Source organism: Nuphar pumila, chromosome 8 (assembly GCF_984573655.1).
Source record: "Nuphar pumila chromosome 8, dmNupPumi1.hap1.1, whole genome shotgun sequence".
In the NCBI taxonomy this organism is placed as follows: Eukaryota; Viridiplantae; Streptophyta; class Magnoliopsida; order Nymphaeales; family Nymphaeaceae; genus Nuphar; species Nuphar pumila.
In genome coordinates this window covers 126,546,114-126,560,208 of record NC_143256.1, presented here as the reverse complement: position 1 = coordinate 126,560,208, position 14,095 = coordinate 126,546,114, and the positions used below count along the sequence as shown (strand labels likewise).

Genomic DNA, 14,095 nt, shown 5'->3' with positions numbered 1-14,095 from the left:
GCAAAACATGTAATGTAAGATGTCTCTCCCTCTCCTACGTGTTAGGGAAAGAGTATGGTAGGAAAGGTTTCTAAATAAATAAATAAAAAAAAGGAAAAGTTAGCATTGCTCCTCCCTCTTACACGATTATGGGAGAAATATCAACTTAGAAACTAGACTTTAAAAGAATCACAGCCAACGAAAAAGTTTCCAATATTTCCTTGGACTTGAGTCAACCACCTTATAAGTGGGACTCTATCTATATATCTCAATCTCTCTCTAGATCCCACGCCACCCCTTAGTCTACTTCTCTTATTTTCTTCCTTCTTCCCTAGTTGTGACCTCCATTGCTGCAGCTGAGTGAGCTGCAAATTCTGCTTGGTGGTGACTTGAAGACAAATTTGATTCACCGAAATGATCCATAGAATTAGGTTCCTTCTAACATTGTGTGTGGGTGTACATGTATCTGTTGGTCCATACATATTTTTTTGAATAAGCCTATTCATGTGGGTGGAAATAGGCTTATAAATGTTCAGGTTCATGGGTGTCGTGAATCTGCATACTTATATGCATTGGTAAATGTATTTTGTAGATTTAAATGTTTGTTGGATCTTTGTATTAGAAATACAGCTCCTGTATGTATGTATGTACTGTACACATATACAGGAGGATATGGTTGGGTATATATATATATGTGTGTCAAATTTTTTAACTTGTGTGCTAATAAACCAACCTACAGTGTACTAATAAACCAGCCTGATGTGAGCCCCATATAGACAAGCATGTTGTGCATTGATAAACCACAACAAATGTGCACATACATAGATTATAGATTATAGATTATGTCTGAGTGCACGTACATGGATTATATCTGAAACTCACTGTTATGCACATACATATATTTTACCTGAATCTCACTACATAGATTATATTTGATAACTTGAAATCTATTTATTGTGTACAGATGCATGTAAACTTGAACAAGTACATACATATATTTTACCTGAGTTGTGCACATACATAGATTATATTTGAATCTCACTACCGTGCATATGCACAAGTTAAAACTTTAAACCTATTTGTTGTGCACAAATGCATGCAAACCTTAACAGGTATGTTGTGCACAGACACATGCACACCAGTACAGGAATGCTGTGCACAAATGAACAAGCATGTTGTGCACAGGCACACCTGAATAGGTATGATGCGCATATGCACAAACCCAGATGTGCAAGTTTGCTGTGCACATACACAAATTGATATCTGAATTTACTGGTTGGGCATATACACAGATCATACTAAACTATTATGTTGTGTACATGTACATACATAGATGATAGCTGGAGTTTACTTATGAGCACATACACAAATTATGATTGCATCTATTCTTTAGTGTATACACATAGATCGACCATAACTGAATTACTGTTGTATACATACACAGGTCGCATCTCTGTACCGTGTGCATACACAGAACATGGTTATAGTACATGTAAACATGCTAGAACTAAACTTGGCTACTGTGCATATACCTAAGAATTTCTTGAGAATGAACATTGGGTTAGGCTGAGTATATATAGTGGTACACATCAAAATGTATATGCATGCCCAATTGATACATATACATAAGAAACGCATGTTGTATATGTATAAGATCATCGTGTGTGTGTGTGTATATATATATATATATACTTAATAGAAACTTGAAATATGATGTCATATAGATATTCATGCCTATTTTATGAGAATTTAAATGTACCATGTTATATATATATATATATATTTATATATATGACTCAGTCAACAATGTGCTGCATATAAATTATTATTTTTATACCTACACTTATTAAAAAATTATGCAAGCACAGGTGTTGCTTATGAGTGAGCTTGGGATTCAAAAGAACATATGTGCACGCATAACCTCTGACTTATTTAAAAGCATTGGGATGCTTGTTGCTCGACTGGCTTAAAGTTATTGGAGCATACTAAATGAATTAATATAAATGGACTAATAAAAATTTATATGATCTACTATGGTGAATAGTATGAGGCTCATCTCTGAAAACATTTGTGTTATTATGCTTTGAGTGACAATAACTCAGTTGGTTTTCAGTTCTCGAAGTTAGGAGCTAGACTACCAATTTGTCTTAGGTGATAGATCCATGTTATTCTATAGAAATTAAGGATGCATCATATTTTTGCTTGACTTTTGAGTGTTTCTCTCAGTTATTACAAGACCTTTGAATTTTAGTTTCAGCTAGTGACTTAAGTTATTAAAATGCATAGCATAATAAACTTCTGAGCGATATCTTTTGTTATGATTGTTTTGACTTGTGAGTATCAACAAAAGGATAAATAAAAAAATAAATTATTTACACTTAAGCATATTATTTTATGTTGAATTTATAATGTAATGTGCATGATGATGTAAATGCTAAATTATGGTTATTTATATGTTTTATTGATGCATGAAATTAATTATCATATTTTGTTCATTTAATGGTATCATGTTATTCAAAAAATGAGTGTAGCTAAGATGTGTATGCTTAGATGGATGTGTGGAAATACAATAAAAGATAAGATTCAGAACGAGAAGATACATAAGAAGGTAGGCGTTGCACCCATTGAAAATAAGATGAAAGAGAATCATTTAGGGTGGTTTAGACATATTCGGCGAAGGCCTAATGATGCTCCAGTTAGAAGGATGGAGAAATAAAAAAATATATTAGTTAAAAGAGGTCGGGGTAGGCCTAGGAAGACTTGGATGGAGATGATAGGAAAGGATATGAATGCTTTGAACCTTACCTAGGACATGGCATTGGATATAAATGATTGGAGGAGAAGGATTCATGTGGAAGACCCAGAATGATTTTTTTTGTTGGTTCATATCGCCGACCTCAATTGTTTTGGGATGAAGGCGTAGTTGTTGTTGTTGAATGGTATCATGTTATTGGATTACTTTTCATATCTTTGAAAAGATATGATTAGGAATTATTGGTGCACTTGTAACATGCATTGTTAGTGTGAATACTAGACTCATTGAAGTTCGACCCTTGTTTATTATACTTGAGTGATTGTGGTATGTTGAGAGCGGCGCCAAAAACTATTGTTTTTATGTTTTTGGGATATTATCTGATTATTTAATTTTATTTAGAATTGTTTTGTAAACAATATATTTATTTAATAAATGAATTATGGATGAATGATTTTGAATTGAATTTCTGTAGCTGGCCTAAAATTTTTACCCAAAAAACAAAATATTGTTTCCACTGTGTTTTTCTTATAAAAAAAATTGAGTATAATTAAGGTCTAAATTTTTTTAGCGTTACAGCTTCTGCTGGACCCGGGTGCGCCCGGCCCATCCAACTAGTTGTGGGATGACAGCAGCCATTATTTTGACATGAAGACGATATTATGGTTGATGACAGACTCAAGCACGATGCTAATGACCACCCATCTCTGTGATGGACGGCTTGGAGTACATTATCACCCCTCATATTTTTCTCGGTATAATCGTCATTTTGTACTGAACGTTTGGATATTTTAGTCATTTGGAATTCAATTGCGAGTGACCATTTAAACCCTAAACCTCCCTCTCCCCCTTTCGAGAGCGAGCGAGCGAGCTCTGAGCCTTCTCTTCTGCTTCTCTGCGATTTGTGGGGGCTTTCTCCTCTACGAACTAGTATTATGAGACCTCCTATTAGAGGCGGAGGTGGCTTCAGAGGGGGCCGAGGTGGCGGCGGTTTCAGAGGCGGCAGAGGTGGTGGCAGAGGCGGTGGCCGTTTCGGTGGCAGAGGAGGCGGTGGAGGATTCCGCGATGAGGGCCCTCCTGAAGAAGTCGTGGGTAGGTCTTCTTTCTCCCTTTCTCTACTTCCGTTGATCTTAAGATGCCCCAGTTTTAGATCGTTTATGCTTCTTTTATGGCGTTCTTTTCCCCCGCTGTGATCCATATAGTGCGTTGGATATCTTTGTGATGTTGTTTTGGTAGAGTTGTTGTTAGGTTTTTTTTGTTATTTGTATTATGATGTTTGTTCTTTTTAAATGAATTAGAGGTTTCCTCCTTCCTCCATGCGTGCGAGGGAGACGCAGTCACGAAGCTCACGAACGAGAAAATTCCGTATTTTAACGCCCCGATTTATCTTCAGAACAAGACCCAAATTGGAAAAGTAGACGAGATTTTCGGTCCCATCAACGAAGCTGTGGGTGTTCTTTCATTCTCTTTTTTCTTTTGTGAATTTTTGTTTGGTTTATCCTAACGGATGTTTTTGTGGATTTCTTTTGGAAATGTAGTACTTTTCGGTTAAGACGATGGAGGGAATTATTGCTACTTCGTATTCTGAGGGAGATAAGTTCTACATCGATCCAGCAAAGTTATTGCCTTTGCAGAGATTTCTTCCCCAGCCAAAGTATGTTCTTTTCATTCGTGCCTCTGTTTGGGAACCAAGAATGTATGTGTTTGAGTGCATTATGGGACAGAACATGCTGTATATGAATTGGAATTGAATTGCATTGTTGCCCCATTTTTCTCTCTAGGGATTTGATGCTTTTATGTTAGCTAGTTGGGTTTGAACAGAAGGGCTTATGACAGCACACACTTGTATGAAACTGGAAGCAGTTGGTTGAAGGGAGATGGGCGTTCTTTCCTTAAAACGCTACCTTTTTTCCATTCATTATCTTAAACTTTTAATCTACTTAGCTTACTTTACCTTTAATTGTGAATTTGAATTTCAGTTCTGTATTTATTGTCTCTGCAGTAGCAATCAATTATTAAATTGAAGGTTGTACTTAAATTAGTCCTCCAAACCTATAAGAATTCTGACATTCCATCTGAAACAATCATGTCTTTGAGGTTGGAATTTATGTAATTTCTGCCTATGTCCTTCTTTCCTCTCCTTAATCTCTAGTTCAATACTTGGGAATCAACATGTTCCAAAAAGGCATCCTATAATATATTTTTCATCATAACTCTAGTCAAACCCCTTTCTGCATTTCACTTGTCGTACAGAAAGCATGGCCACCCCGTTGCGGGCTGCTGTGTGCCATCTCCACCCTATAATTTCCTTTGATCATTTAGCTCCTGAGAAAATCTCTGCACTGGTTGACATCCACGAACATCATTCTTTCAACAATTTCACCGTCGGGCCGATACAAAAGGTTTCATGGTTATGTTGTCTTCATCATCCATAATTATTTTTGAGTTGTCCTCCAGAATTAATCAATGTGCTTGCTCGACGAAGGAAACCTGATCCCTTTTATCAAAGAAACCACTGTACTTAACCCTCTCTCTGTCGGGCCTCAAATGGTCTTCCATGGTTATGCTGCCTTCGTTATCCACGTTTCCTTTTGTGTTGTCCTCCAGAATTATTGGATGTGTTTGCTCGACGAAGGTGGCCTGATCCGTTTCATTGTAGAAACCACTATACTTAGTATGTTCTAAAGCAGCAGCATGTACTATATTTTGCATCATTATTTTTGTCAAATTGCTCTCTCCATTGCAGTCAAAGATAACTTTTCTTATTATAGTAGTGGTAAATTGGAACCCATGCTTTTATCATGTAAGTCAATAACTCCATTAACCATTCTTATTGGTTGTAAGTGCCAAGTATTATGTTCTAAAAATTGAGCACTGCGAGTGGCTTAGTGCCCAAGTTTTTACTTGAACCTCCTTACATAAGAACCGGTGTAACTCATAAAGGATGTGTTACTTGGATTCATGGTCTGAGATAGTGTTTCATATTTACAAACATGTGCTGTTGAAACTTCATGAATGCATGTCTGGAATCCTTATTGATGGTACAATATCCAGTCCAAATGAGACAACATTTGGCTGCCTCATCTTCCAGTTGGGTGGAGGCTGTATTATCATCTTTTATGTTCTATTTGTATAAAGCTAAAGCATTACTCTGTTTGGTCCACCTACTTTAGGGTCTAGCTCACAGAATAATGAAAGTTTTATGTATGATGCATGACACAACATACCCCAACGTGCTTTGGTCTTTATGGTTCAAGCTGTCCTAGGGCGGCATACTTAGGTCTCTGGTATTTGTCCACTCTCGTTCTGCAAACCTGGTTATGAAGTAGATTATTTGCATATGGAGATTATTGTGCACCAATGTAATACCTTCTATATAAAGTTCATACTGTATCTGAAGATCTTGAAGGTATCATGTGAATGACGGTTTTTGTGCCTAGACTTCTAGCACAATATAAATATATCATATATAATGGAAATGCGTGTAGAATCTTCTGCATAACCGTAGAATGCTAGATGTCTCAGGTTTGGGATCTGTCGCAATAGTACTTGGATATCTCTGTTCTGTTTGTAGCTGGTATGCAATCCTTTATTACTTTAGTTATGTGGTGATGTTGACTTGTTGCCATTCAATGTTTATGTTTTGAAGAAGGCTGGTTAAAACAATTTGGTTTTCACCAACTGACCCAAGTTAATGAAAGCCTGACCCTGTAGTTACAGCAGTTGAGCACCCATTTTTTACTGATTGAAAATGTCATAACTCTAACAAAACTTTGGGCTCAAATTGCATGGTTTGGAATTTTGAAATCGTATTAGCTTGTAGACTTTCTGCTTAGCTTGAGATATCTCCAAGCCCTGAATTTGGGCAGTTTCTGAGCATTGTGATAGTTCCTGTTATTTGTATTCCTCTATTTGATATCTCCTTTTGTCCTTCACGCTGTCACAGGGGGCAGCCACAAGCATCTGGCAGAGGTGGTGGCCGTGGAGGAAGAGGTGGTCTTCGTGGTGGGGGACGTGGTGGTGGATTCCGTGGAAGGGGTGCTCCTAGAGGAGGTAGAGGTGGCCCTTTTAGAGGTGGTGGACGAGGAGGTGGTGGAAGGGGCCGCGGGAGATCATAAAAAGTTCGTTGTATTTTTTCCAGGCTCAACTTTCCTGTCTCTGTTAGCAACGTTTTTACGTCTAAACGTGAAACGGGAACTTATTACATTCACAGTAGTTCATTTGATATGCCTTGCGCATGTTCTCTTGCAGTGTGCAATGGTCCAGGCCTCAGAGAGGCCCTTTTGTTGTTCTAGCAACGCATGGTCTCTCTTGTTGAATCAATATTCTGCAGAGCTCTGTTCAGTGAATCTTACAGCCAAAACCATCCTGGCCATTCGCCAAACAGGATTTTAACCTGAGACCTCAGTTAAGATAATGGAGCTCTAATGGTTTAGCTATTATTCCTCTCCACCAGATTTAATTTTCACTTCTAATGGCATGTTTGGAATCTCATCATACACAGTCGCCTAGGAAAGTAAGCCAATTGTGTCCCGAAAAAGTGTTTGAAAGGGCAACCATTAGGGTAAAAAAAAAGGCCATACTCATTGCAGTCCGTGCCCTTGGGAGTGCTGGGGATGCTTATTGATCCCTAACCTTTTGCTTCTTGGCAATAAGTTTATGCTGTTAAAATTGAGCTAATGTTTCCAGCGCTTGACAATTGCTCCATACGAGACAAGTTTCCCTCATGGTTTAGGTTAAAACGTGGCTTCATGCCAAGATGGACTCCAGGTTCTTCTAAGACTCGAGATACTGAAATTTGGGTGTAGTGAAAATTTTCCAGTGTCTTGAGTCCCCAGGTTCTCCCAAGTTAAAATCTTTTGTGAAGATTCCCTTGTTTGCTAAAATGCTCACCGAGCGGCTGACTTTTGTTGCCATTTGTTTGGAGGGACTAAGCTTGGACAAGTAGATGATTCCTAAGAAAGATTGGCGTTTGGTCCTCCGTTTGGTCATTCATAGACAACCCCAGTTGCCATGACTCCATTCTCAACTTGGTCTAGGGCAAGATCTATGTGTATGCATGCACGTGCGTTAGAGAGAGAGCCAAATCTTGGTTCATTGACAACAAAAAACCAGTGGGAAACAGAACTCACAGAATAAGACCACATTTATTTCCCGTGCTCTTGTAGGCAAAGAGTTTTTAAGTTCAGCTTGCTCATGTGGAGAAAGCAGAAATAAGGAAAAAAAAAGAGAAAATTGAAATGAAAAACAGTTTTTCAGGCCTGCCAGCCTCTGAGAACAGTCGCCCGAGCAACACGGTTAACTCCAAGGGTGAAGGCTCACATCCGGAGATCACAATTATGGGTCTTACACATCTCCTTTTATGTGATTGAATCCTTTTGTCATGTAATTCTTCAGTTCACAGTTCACCTTCTGCTCATCACACATGAAACCTTGAATGTTCTGAAAGCAAGTGTACAAGGAGCAAATCAAAAGAGAGGCCACAACTCAAAAAGATTAGGAAGACACAACACAAGCACACAAAAACAAATTAAAAGTACATGGGACAATTATGAGACCACCTAATGGAGGCCCCTATATACCTGTTTGAGGTGGATATCAGGTGCAGAATCACCAAAATCTGAGATAGTTTTTGTTATCCTTTTCACACACGTGCAAACACAGAGAGAGAGCTGAACGAAACATCAACATTACTAAGACAAAGGGTCAACAAACAGAAAAACAGGACAGAAGTAAAAAAAAAAAACGAAAATCCTACAAATTCAGCCAGGGTCAGGAGGAAGAGAGGGCGGCTGAAGGCAGTGGAGACCAGGGCAGCAGAGGCGCAAAATTGCGTACACATCAGCCAGATGCAATGCACCAGCTTATTGAAATGTCATGCCACAACCTTCGCCATTCCATACGCAGCAGCTGAGGCAATGGCACCAATTAGTGTAGTTTGCAGGGCACTCTTGATGGGCTGGTCCCCTGTGAATCGGCCTTTCACATAACCAAACAGGAGCAAAGCAATAAGGGTAACAAATAACAATCACTGAAACTATCATGGCCCTTGCGGCTACATGGATAAACATATAAGGGCTGAGGGGAACCAGGCCACCTATTGCATAAGCTATGGCAATTGTCAATGCACTCTCTATTGCCCTCCTTGGCTCTGGCTTCTAAAGACCCAGTTCAAACTTCATCATGAAATCAACCCAAGCTTGAGGTCTCTTTCTAAGAGCTGCTACCACAGAGCCATACTCATGTGGTTCCAGCCCATACTGAGCAAATATCTCTGCAACCTCTAAAGCCTCTGTGTTAGGGAGATTTACGACCTCATCTTGCTCTCTTTTCAGTTCGCGCATGTAATGATCTGCTTCGCTTTTAGCTGCCAGAAACCCTCCGAGGCCCATGGAAATGGCTCCGGCGACGACCTCGGCTATGCCGGCGGTGAGGACGACGGAGGAGGAAGAGTTGGTGCCGGAGAGGCTGGCGGAGAGGGCGAAGGGGACGGTGAGGCCGTCGGAGACGCCGATGATGGCGTCTCTCACCATCTCCCCCGCCGTGAAGTGCGTCTCCTTGTGCTGCAGCAGCGCATCCCTCGCACTCCCGTCCTTTCCTCCTCCGTCGTGCTGCGGCCCCGTCGCCATCCCTCCCTCCACTCTCGTCAACGACCCAACAGCGTGCGGGGCGTCATGAACTCTTGGTGCAGTATTTAATTATAGCGGAGAGAGGGAGAGCTGTCAATGCACGTCTCCTTTTTGGTGAGAGAGAGAGAGAGAGCATTGCAGTTCATGCAGAACTGCAGCCATTGTGCCTGTCTCACTTTATCTACCTTTCTTAGATTAGAATTGGAGCAGAAAATGTTGCTCTCAGGATTTACCTGAACCCACTCAAAGCAACTCACGGTAACTCCATCAGAGTTTGCTAATATGTCTGGCAGGATGATGACACTTTTTTCACTAAAATCTGGAAAAAGAGGGTTACGGTATCCATAAGTTAATGGGTCAGTGGCATCTCTTAGAGAAATCCACGATTCTGTTGTGGTTGCTAAATTTAAGAAGCACGTTAGTTAATTCATGGGTTAATAATGGGTCACGAGTAATGGTCATTAATCAGGAAGTGGCAGTTATATGTATACCTTTAGCTATAAATAGAGAATCTTTGAGGTTGTACGAGATGTGTAATTTCTCAGCTTTTGCTTTTACCTTATGTTAAAGATTTTCAACATTTTACTCTATTGTTAAGTTAATATTTTATATTATTGTTGTATGTATTTTTACTTTATTTCAACAAGTTTGGTATTAGAGCATCAGGTTCGATTGAGCTGAACGTGTTTGAGCATTGCAAAGATCGTTGCCGAAACCGGATCTTCAAATTGGTTGGTAATGACGTGGTGTAATTCATGATGTCTAACGGTACAAATCTGGACTCTATAAATCTCTCACATACCTTGGTACTCATTTTTAATAGAAAAAATTATGAATTTTAGAGTATTAAGATGAAGACGTTTTTCATTTCTCAAGATCTTTGGAATCTAGTTAAAAATAGTTTTATAGAGACACCAAGCTCAAAGCAACAGAAAACGCAACAAGTGAAGTAAAGTAGTTGCGTAAGAGGGATGTCAAAGCCCTTCTTGTTTTGCAGCAAGCCGTGACTGAAAGTATTTTTCCTCGAATTGTGGCAGCCACCAAGTCGAATGAAGCATGAATTATTTTGAAAGAAGCCTATCATGGAGATAGTAAGGTAACTACTGTAAAACTCCAAACACTTCGTAGAGATTTTGAGACCCTGCTAATGAAAAAAAATGAGCACATGTAAGATTTCTTTTCTAGAATGTCTACTACTGTAAATCAAATGAGAACATTCAGAAAAATAATTGATGATAAAAAGGTAGTAGAAAAAATCCTATGAAGCATGCCACCAAAGTTTGATCATGTCGTCACAACTATAGAGGAATCTAAGGACATGAGTAATTATTCGATTAACGAATTAATGTGGTCGCATTTGGCACATGAAGCTAGATTGAACAGGTCAACCGAAAAAAGCATTGAACATGCATTTCAGAACAAGGTAGAAATTTCCAAGCAAACGAGAGGCGAAGGTACCTTAGAGAATAAATATCCAGGAAGAGGTAGAGGAGGATATCGTGGTCGTGGTTGTGGTCATGGGAGATTTGAAATGAGTCGGCACAATAGAAGCAATCAAAAGTCGACTTATAAAGACAAACGGTGTTATTATTGCAAGAAGTATGGGCACGTAGAAGCAAGGTGTTGGGAGAAATAAAAAAAAAAGGTCAATGTCGCTGAAGAACAAGAACAAGGTAATCTTTTCCTTGCACAATTTGAAACCAAGGTTAATAATATGTGGTTTCTAGATAGTGGCTGTAGTAACCGCATGACAGGTAAAAAAATACTTTTTCACAATATTGATGAGTCCATGAAAATGAATGTTCGGCTTGGAAACAACAAAGAGGTGCAAAGTGAAGGCAAGGAAACTATTGAAGTTGAAGTTAAATCAGGTAATAAAAGAATAATTCATGATGTTTATTATATACCTCATTTATCATGCAGTGTATTGAGTGTTGGACAATTAATTGTGAATAGGTATGCACTTGACTTTTATGATGGAATATGTGAAATTAGAAAAAGAAAAATGGACAGTGAACCTCTTATAAGAGTCAAGATGACACCTAATAGAATGTTCTCTCTTGAATTTACATACGTGAATGATGTTGCTTTAATTGGCAAAGAGGATGTGTTGTCATATCTTTGGCATTTATGGTATAGCCTTTTACATTATAATGGGTTAAAAATACTAAGAACCAAAAACATGGTTTTGGGGTTGCCTAGTATAACGTGTAGTGATGGAATTTGTGAAGGATGTGTATATGGGAAGCAACTTTGTTTATCATTTTTCATTGAAAAGGCGTGGAGAGCCAGAAAGCCTCTTGAGTTAGTTCATGCAAATCTTTGTGGTCCCATGAACACTCCATCCTTAAACAATAGTAGATATTTTTTATTGCTTATTGATGACTTTACTCGCATGAGTTGGGTGTTTTTTCTCTAAAAAATCAGAAGCATTTAAAAATTTTCAAGAGTTCAAGGTTTTTGCAGAAAAGGATAGTGAGCATGTCATAAAGTGTCTACGTACAAATCGAGGGGGAGAATTTCTGTCTAATGATTTTGAAGAGTTTTGCAAAAAGAATGAAATTCGCAGGCAACTAACAGTAAGAAAAACACCAGAGCAAAACGGTATAGCTGAGCAGAAAAACCGTACAGTCGTGAAAATGGCAAGGAGCATGTTGACTAAAAAATGACTCTCGAATGAATTTTGGGTTGAAGCCGTGAACACAACAATATACTTACTCAATATATCTCCAACAAAAGTTGTGTGTAACATGACTCCATATGAGGCGTGGTGGCAACAAAAGCCAAGTGTAAGTAATTTGAGAATTTTTTGTTGTGTTGCTTATTTCTTGATCGATTATAGTGATTGTAGCAAGATGGATAAAAAAAATGAAAAATGCATTTTTGTTGGTTATAGTGACACAACAAAGGGGTATCGATTATATAATCCAACATCTAAGAGTTTAATCATTCGTCATGATGTTATTTTTGATGAATTAAGCTTTTGGACTTGGAATCAAGATGTAGATAAGTCAAAATGGAGGTCGTTCCTCTTGCATCTGATAAGACGTTGGAAGCTTCAACAAGTATGTCTCAAAACAATGGTGATACTGAAGACACAAACTCGCCACCTAAAAAGGTAAGATTCATAAAAGAAATTTATGAATCGTGTACTTTTGCCTTGTTGGTTGAAGAACCTATGTGCTACGAGGATGCTAGTGAGAAACAAGAATGGGTAAGATTCATGGAAGAAGAAATGACAGCCATTCAGAAAAATGATACATGAGAACTTGTAGATTTACCCACAGGTCAAAATGCTATTGCTGTGAAATGGGTTTACAAAGTTAAATATAATGCAGATAGGAGTGTGCAAAAATATAAAACAAGGTTAGTCGTTAAGGAGTATGCTCAAGAATTTGGAGTAGATTTTTCAGAAACTTTTCTCTTGTTGCACGTTTTGAAACTGTTAGAATTATTTTGGCATTAACAGCTCATATGAAATTGTTAGATTTTCAATTTGATGTAAAATCTGTATTTTTGAATGGGTTCTTAGAAGAAGAGGTCTATGTTTGCCAACCTCAGGGATTTGTTGTTAAAGGGAAGGAAGAGAAGGTGTACAGGTTGAAAAAAACGCTTTATGGCCTTAAACAGGCACCACGAGCCTGGTATGAGAGATTGGACTCATACCTAATGCAAAGAGGATTTCACAGAAATGAGAGTGGACACACTTTGTATGTAAAAGGATCAGGTACTGACTTTCTTATTGTCTGTATTTACGTAAATGACATAATTTATGCAGGCTCGTCATGTACACTTTTTAAAGAATTTAAAGAGGACATGATGCATGAATTTGAAATGTCAGATCTAGGGTTGTTACACTATTTTCTTGGACTTCAAGTTCAACAAAGTGTTGATGATATTTTTATTTCTCAAGAAAAATATGCTTTAGACTTACTTGAGAAATTTAAAATGGTGTTGTGCAAACCGTGTTTCACTCCCATGAATACTAATGAGAAATTATCAGTATATGATGGTACTATGAAAGCTGATGAACGATTGTTTAGAAGTTTAGTTGGAAGGCTAATGTATCTTACACAGACTCGTCCAGATATCGTGTTTCCTGTTGGCCTAATTTCAAGGTTTATGCAGTGTCCAACAATACATCATCTTGGAGCAGCAAAACGGATCCTTCGTTATATTCGAGCAACCACTAATTATGGGATTTGGTACCAATCAATTCCTGAGTTTAAATTAATTGGCTTTACTGACAGTGATTGGGTTGGTTTTGTAGATGACAGGAAAAGCATAAGTGGATTCATCTTTAATCTTGGATCAGGAGTCGTGTCATGGATGTCAAAGAAGCAAGCAACGGTGGCACTTTCATCCTCAGAAGCAGAGTATGTTGCTGAGAATGCAGCTGTATGTTAAGCTATTTGGATAAGAAGAATTTTGACGGACTTGCATCAAGAACAGGCGAATGCAACAGAACTCTATTGCGACAATCAAACAACCATTGCCATGACAAAGAATCTTGTGTTCCATGGATGAACTAAGCATATTGAGTTGCGCCATCTTTATCAGACAAGCTATTGCCGATAGAGTTGTAGCAATGAAATATTGCTCTACAAATGACCAAATTGCAGATGAATTTACAAAAGCACTTAGCAATTCTAAGTTTGTGAGATTCAGATCCACTTTAGGTGTATCGAGTTTTGCATCAAGGGGGACTGATAGAATATGATGCAAAAGGAGGTTA

General features: G+C 38.4%; 2 protein-coding genes and 1 pseudogene across 2 annotated transcripts in view; 1 reads left to right on the top strand and 2 right to left on the bottom strand.

Moving 5' to 3' along the window:
- Nucleotides 1-3,551: 3,551 nt before the first annotated feature.
- On the top strand, nt 3,552-6,937 carry LOC149830675 (putative H/ACA ribonucleoprotein complex subunit 1-like protein 1). Its single transcript, XM_090016686.1, has 4 exons — nt 3,552-3,823; nt 4,030-4,178; nt 4,270-4,385; nt 6,678-6,937. Exons 1-4 carry the CDS (start codon nt 3,667-3,669, stop codon nt 6,847-6,849), a joined length of 594 nt encoding a protein of 197 aa, XP_089872812.1. The 5' UTR covers nt 3,552-3,666; the 3' UTR covers nt 6,850-6,937.
- Nucleotides 6,938-7,846: 909 nt separating this feature from the next.
- Nucleotides 7,847-14,095, bottom strand: part of LOC149830673 (cysteine synthase-like) — a 52,096-nt gene continuing 45,847 nt past the window's right edge. Inside the window, exon 11 of the mRNA XM_090016682.1 lies at nt 7,847-8,173. Within this exon, the coding sequence (XP_089872808.1) occupies nt 8,078-8,173 (96 nt within the window). The 3' untranslated portion in view covers nt 7,847-8,077. The remainder of the gene's footprint in view (nt 8,174-14,095) is intronic.
- LOC149830674 (vacuolar iron transporter 1 pseudogene) lies at nt 8,607-9,360 on the bottom strand (annotated as a pseudogene).

What these genes read in the sequence shown, in the direction of transcription:
- LOC149830675 (XM_090016686.1), top strand. Translation starts at nt 3,667, where the DNA reads ATGAGACCTCCTATTAGAGGCGGAGGTGGCTTCAGAGGGGGCCGAGGT. An exon ending in CCCTCCTGAAGAAGTCGTGG is followed by an intron (nt 3,824 to 4,029) that starts GTAGGTCTTCTT and finishes TAAATGAATTAG; the next exon opens with AGGTTTCCTCCTTCCTCCAT. An exon ending in TCGGTCCCATCAACGAAGCT is followed by an intron (nt 4,179 to 4,269) that starts GTGGGTGTTCTT and finishes TTGGAAATGTAG; the next exon opens with TACTTTTCGGTTAAGACGAT.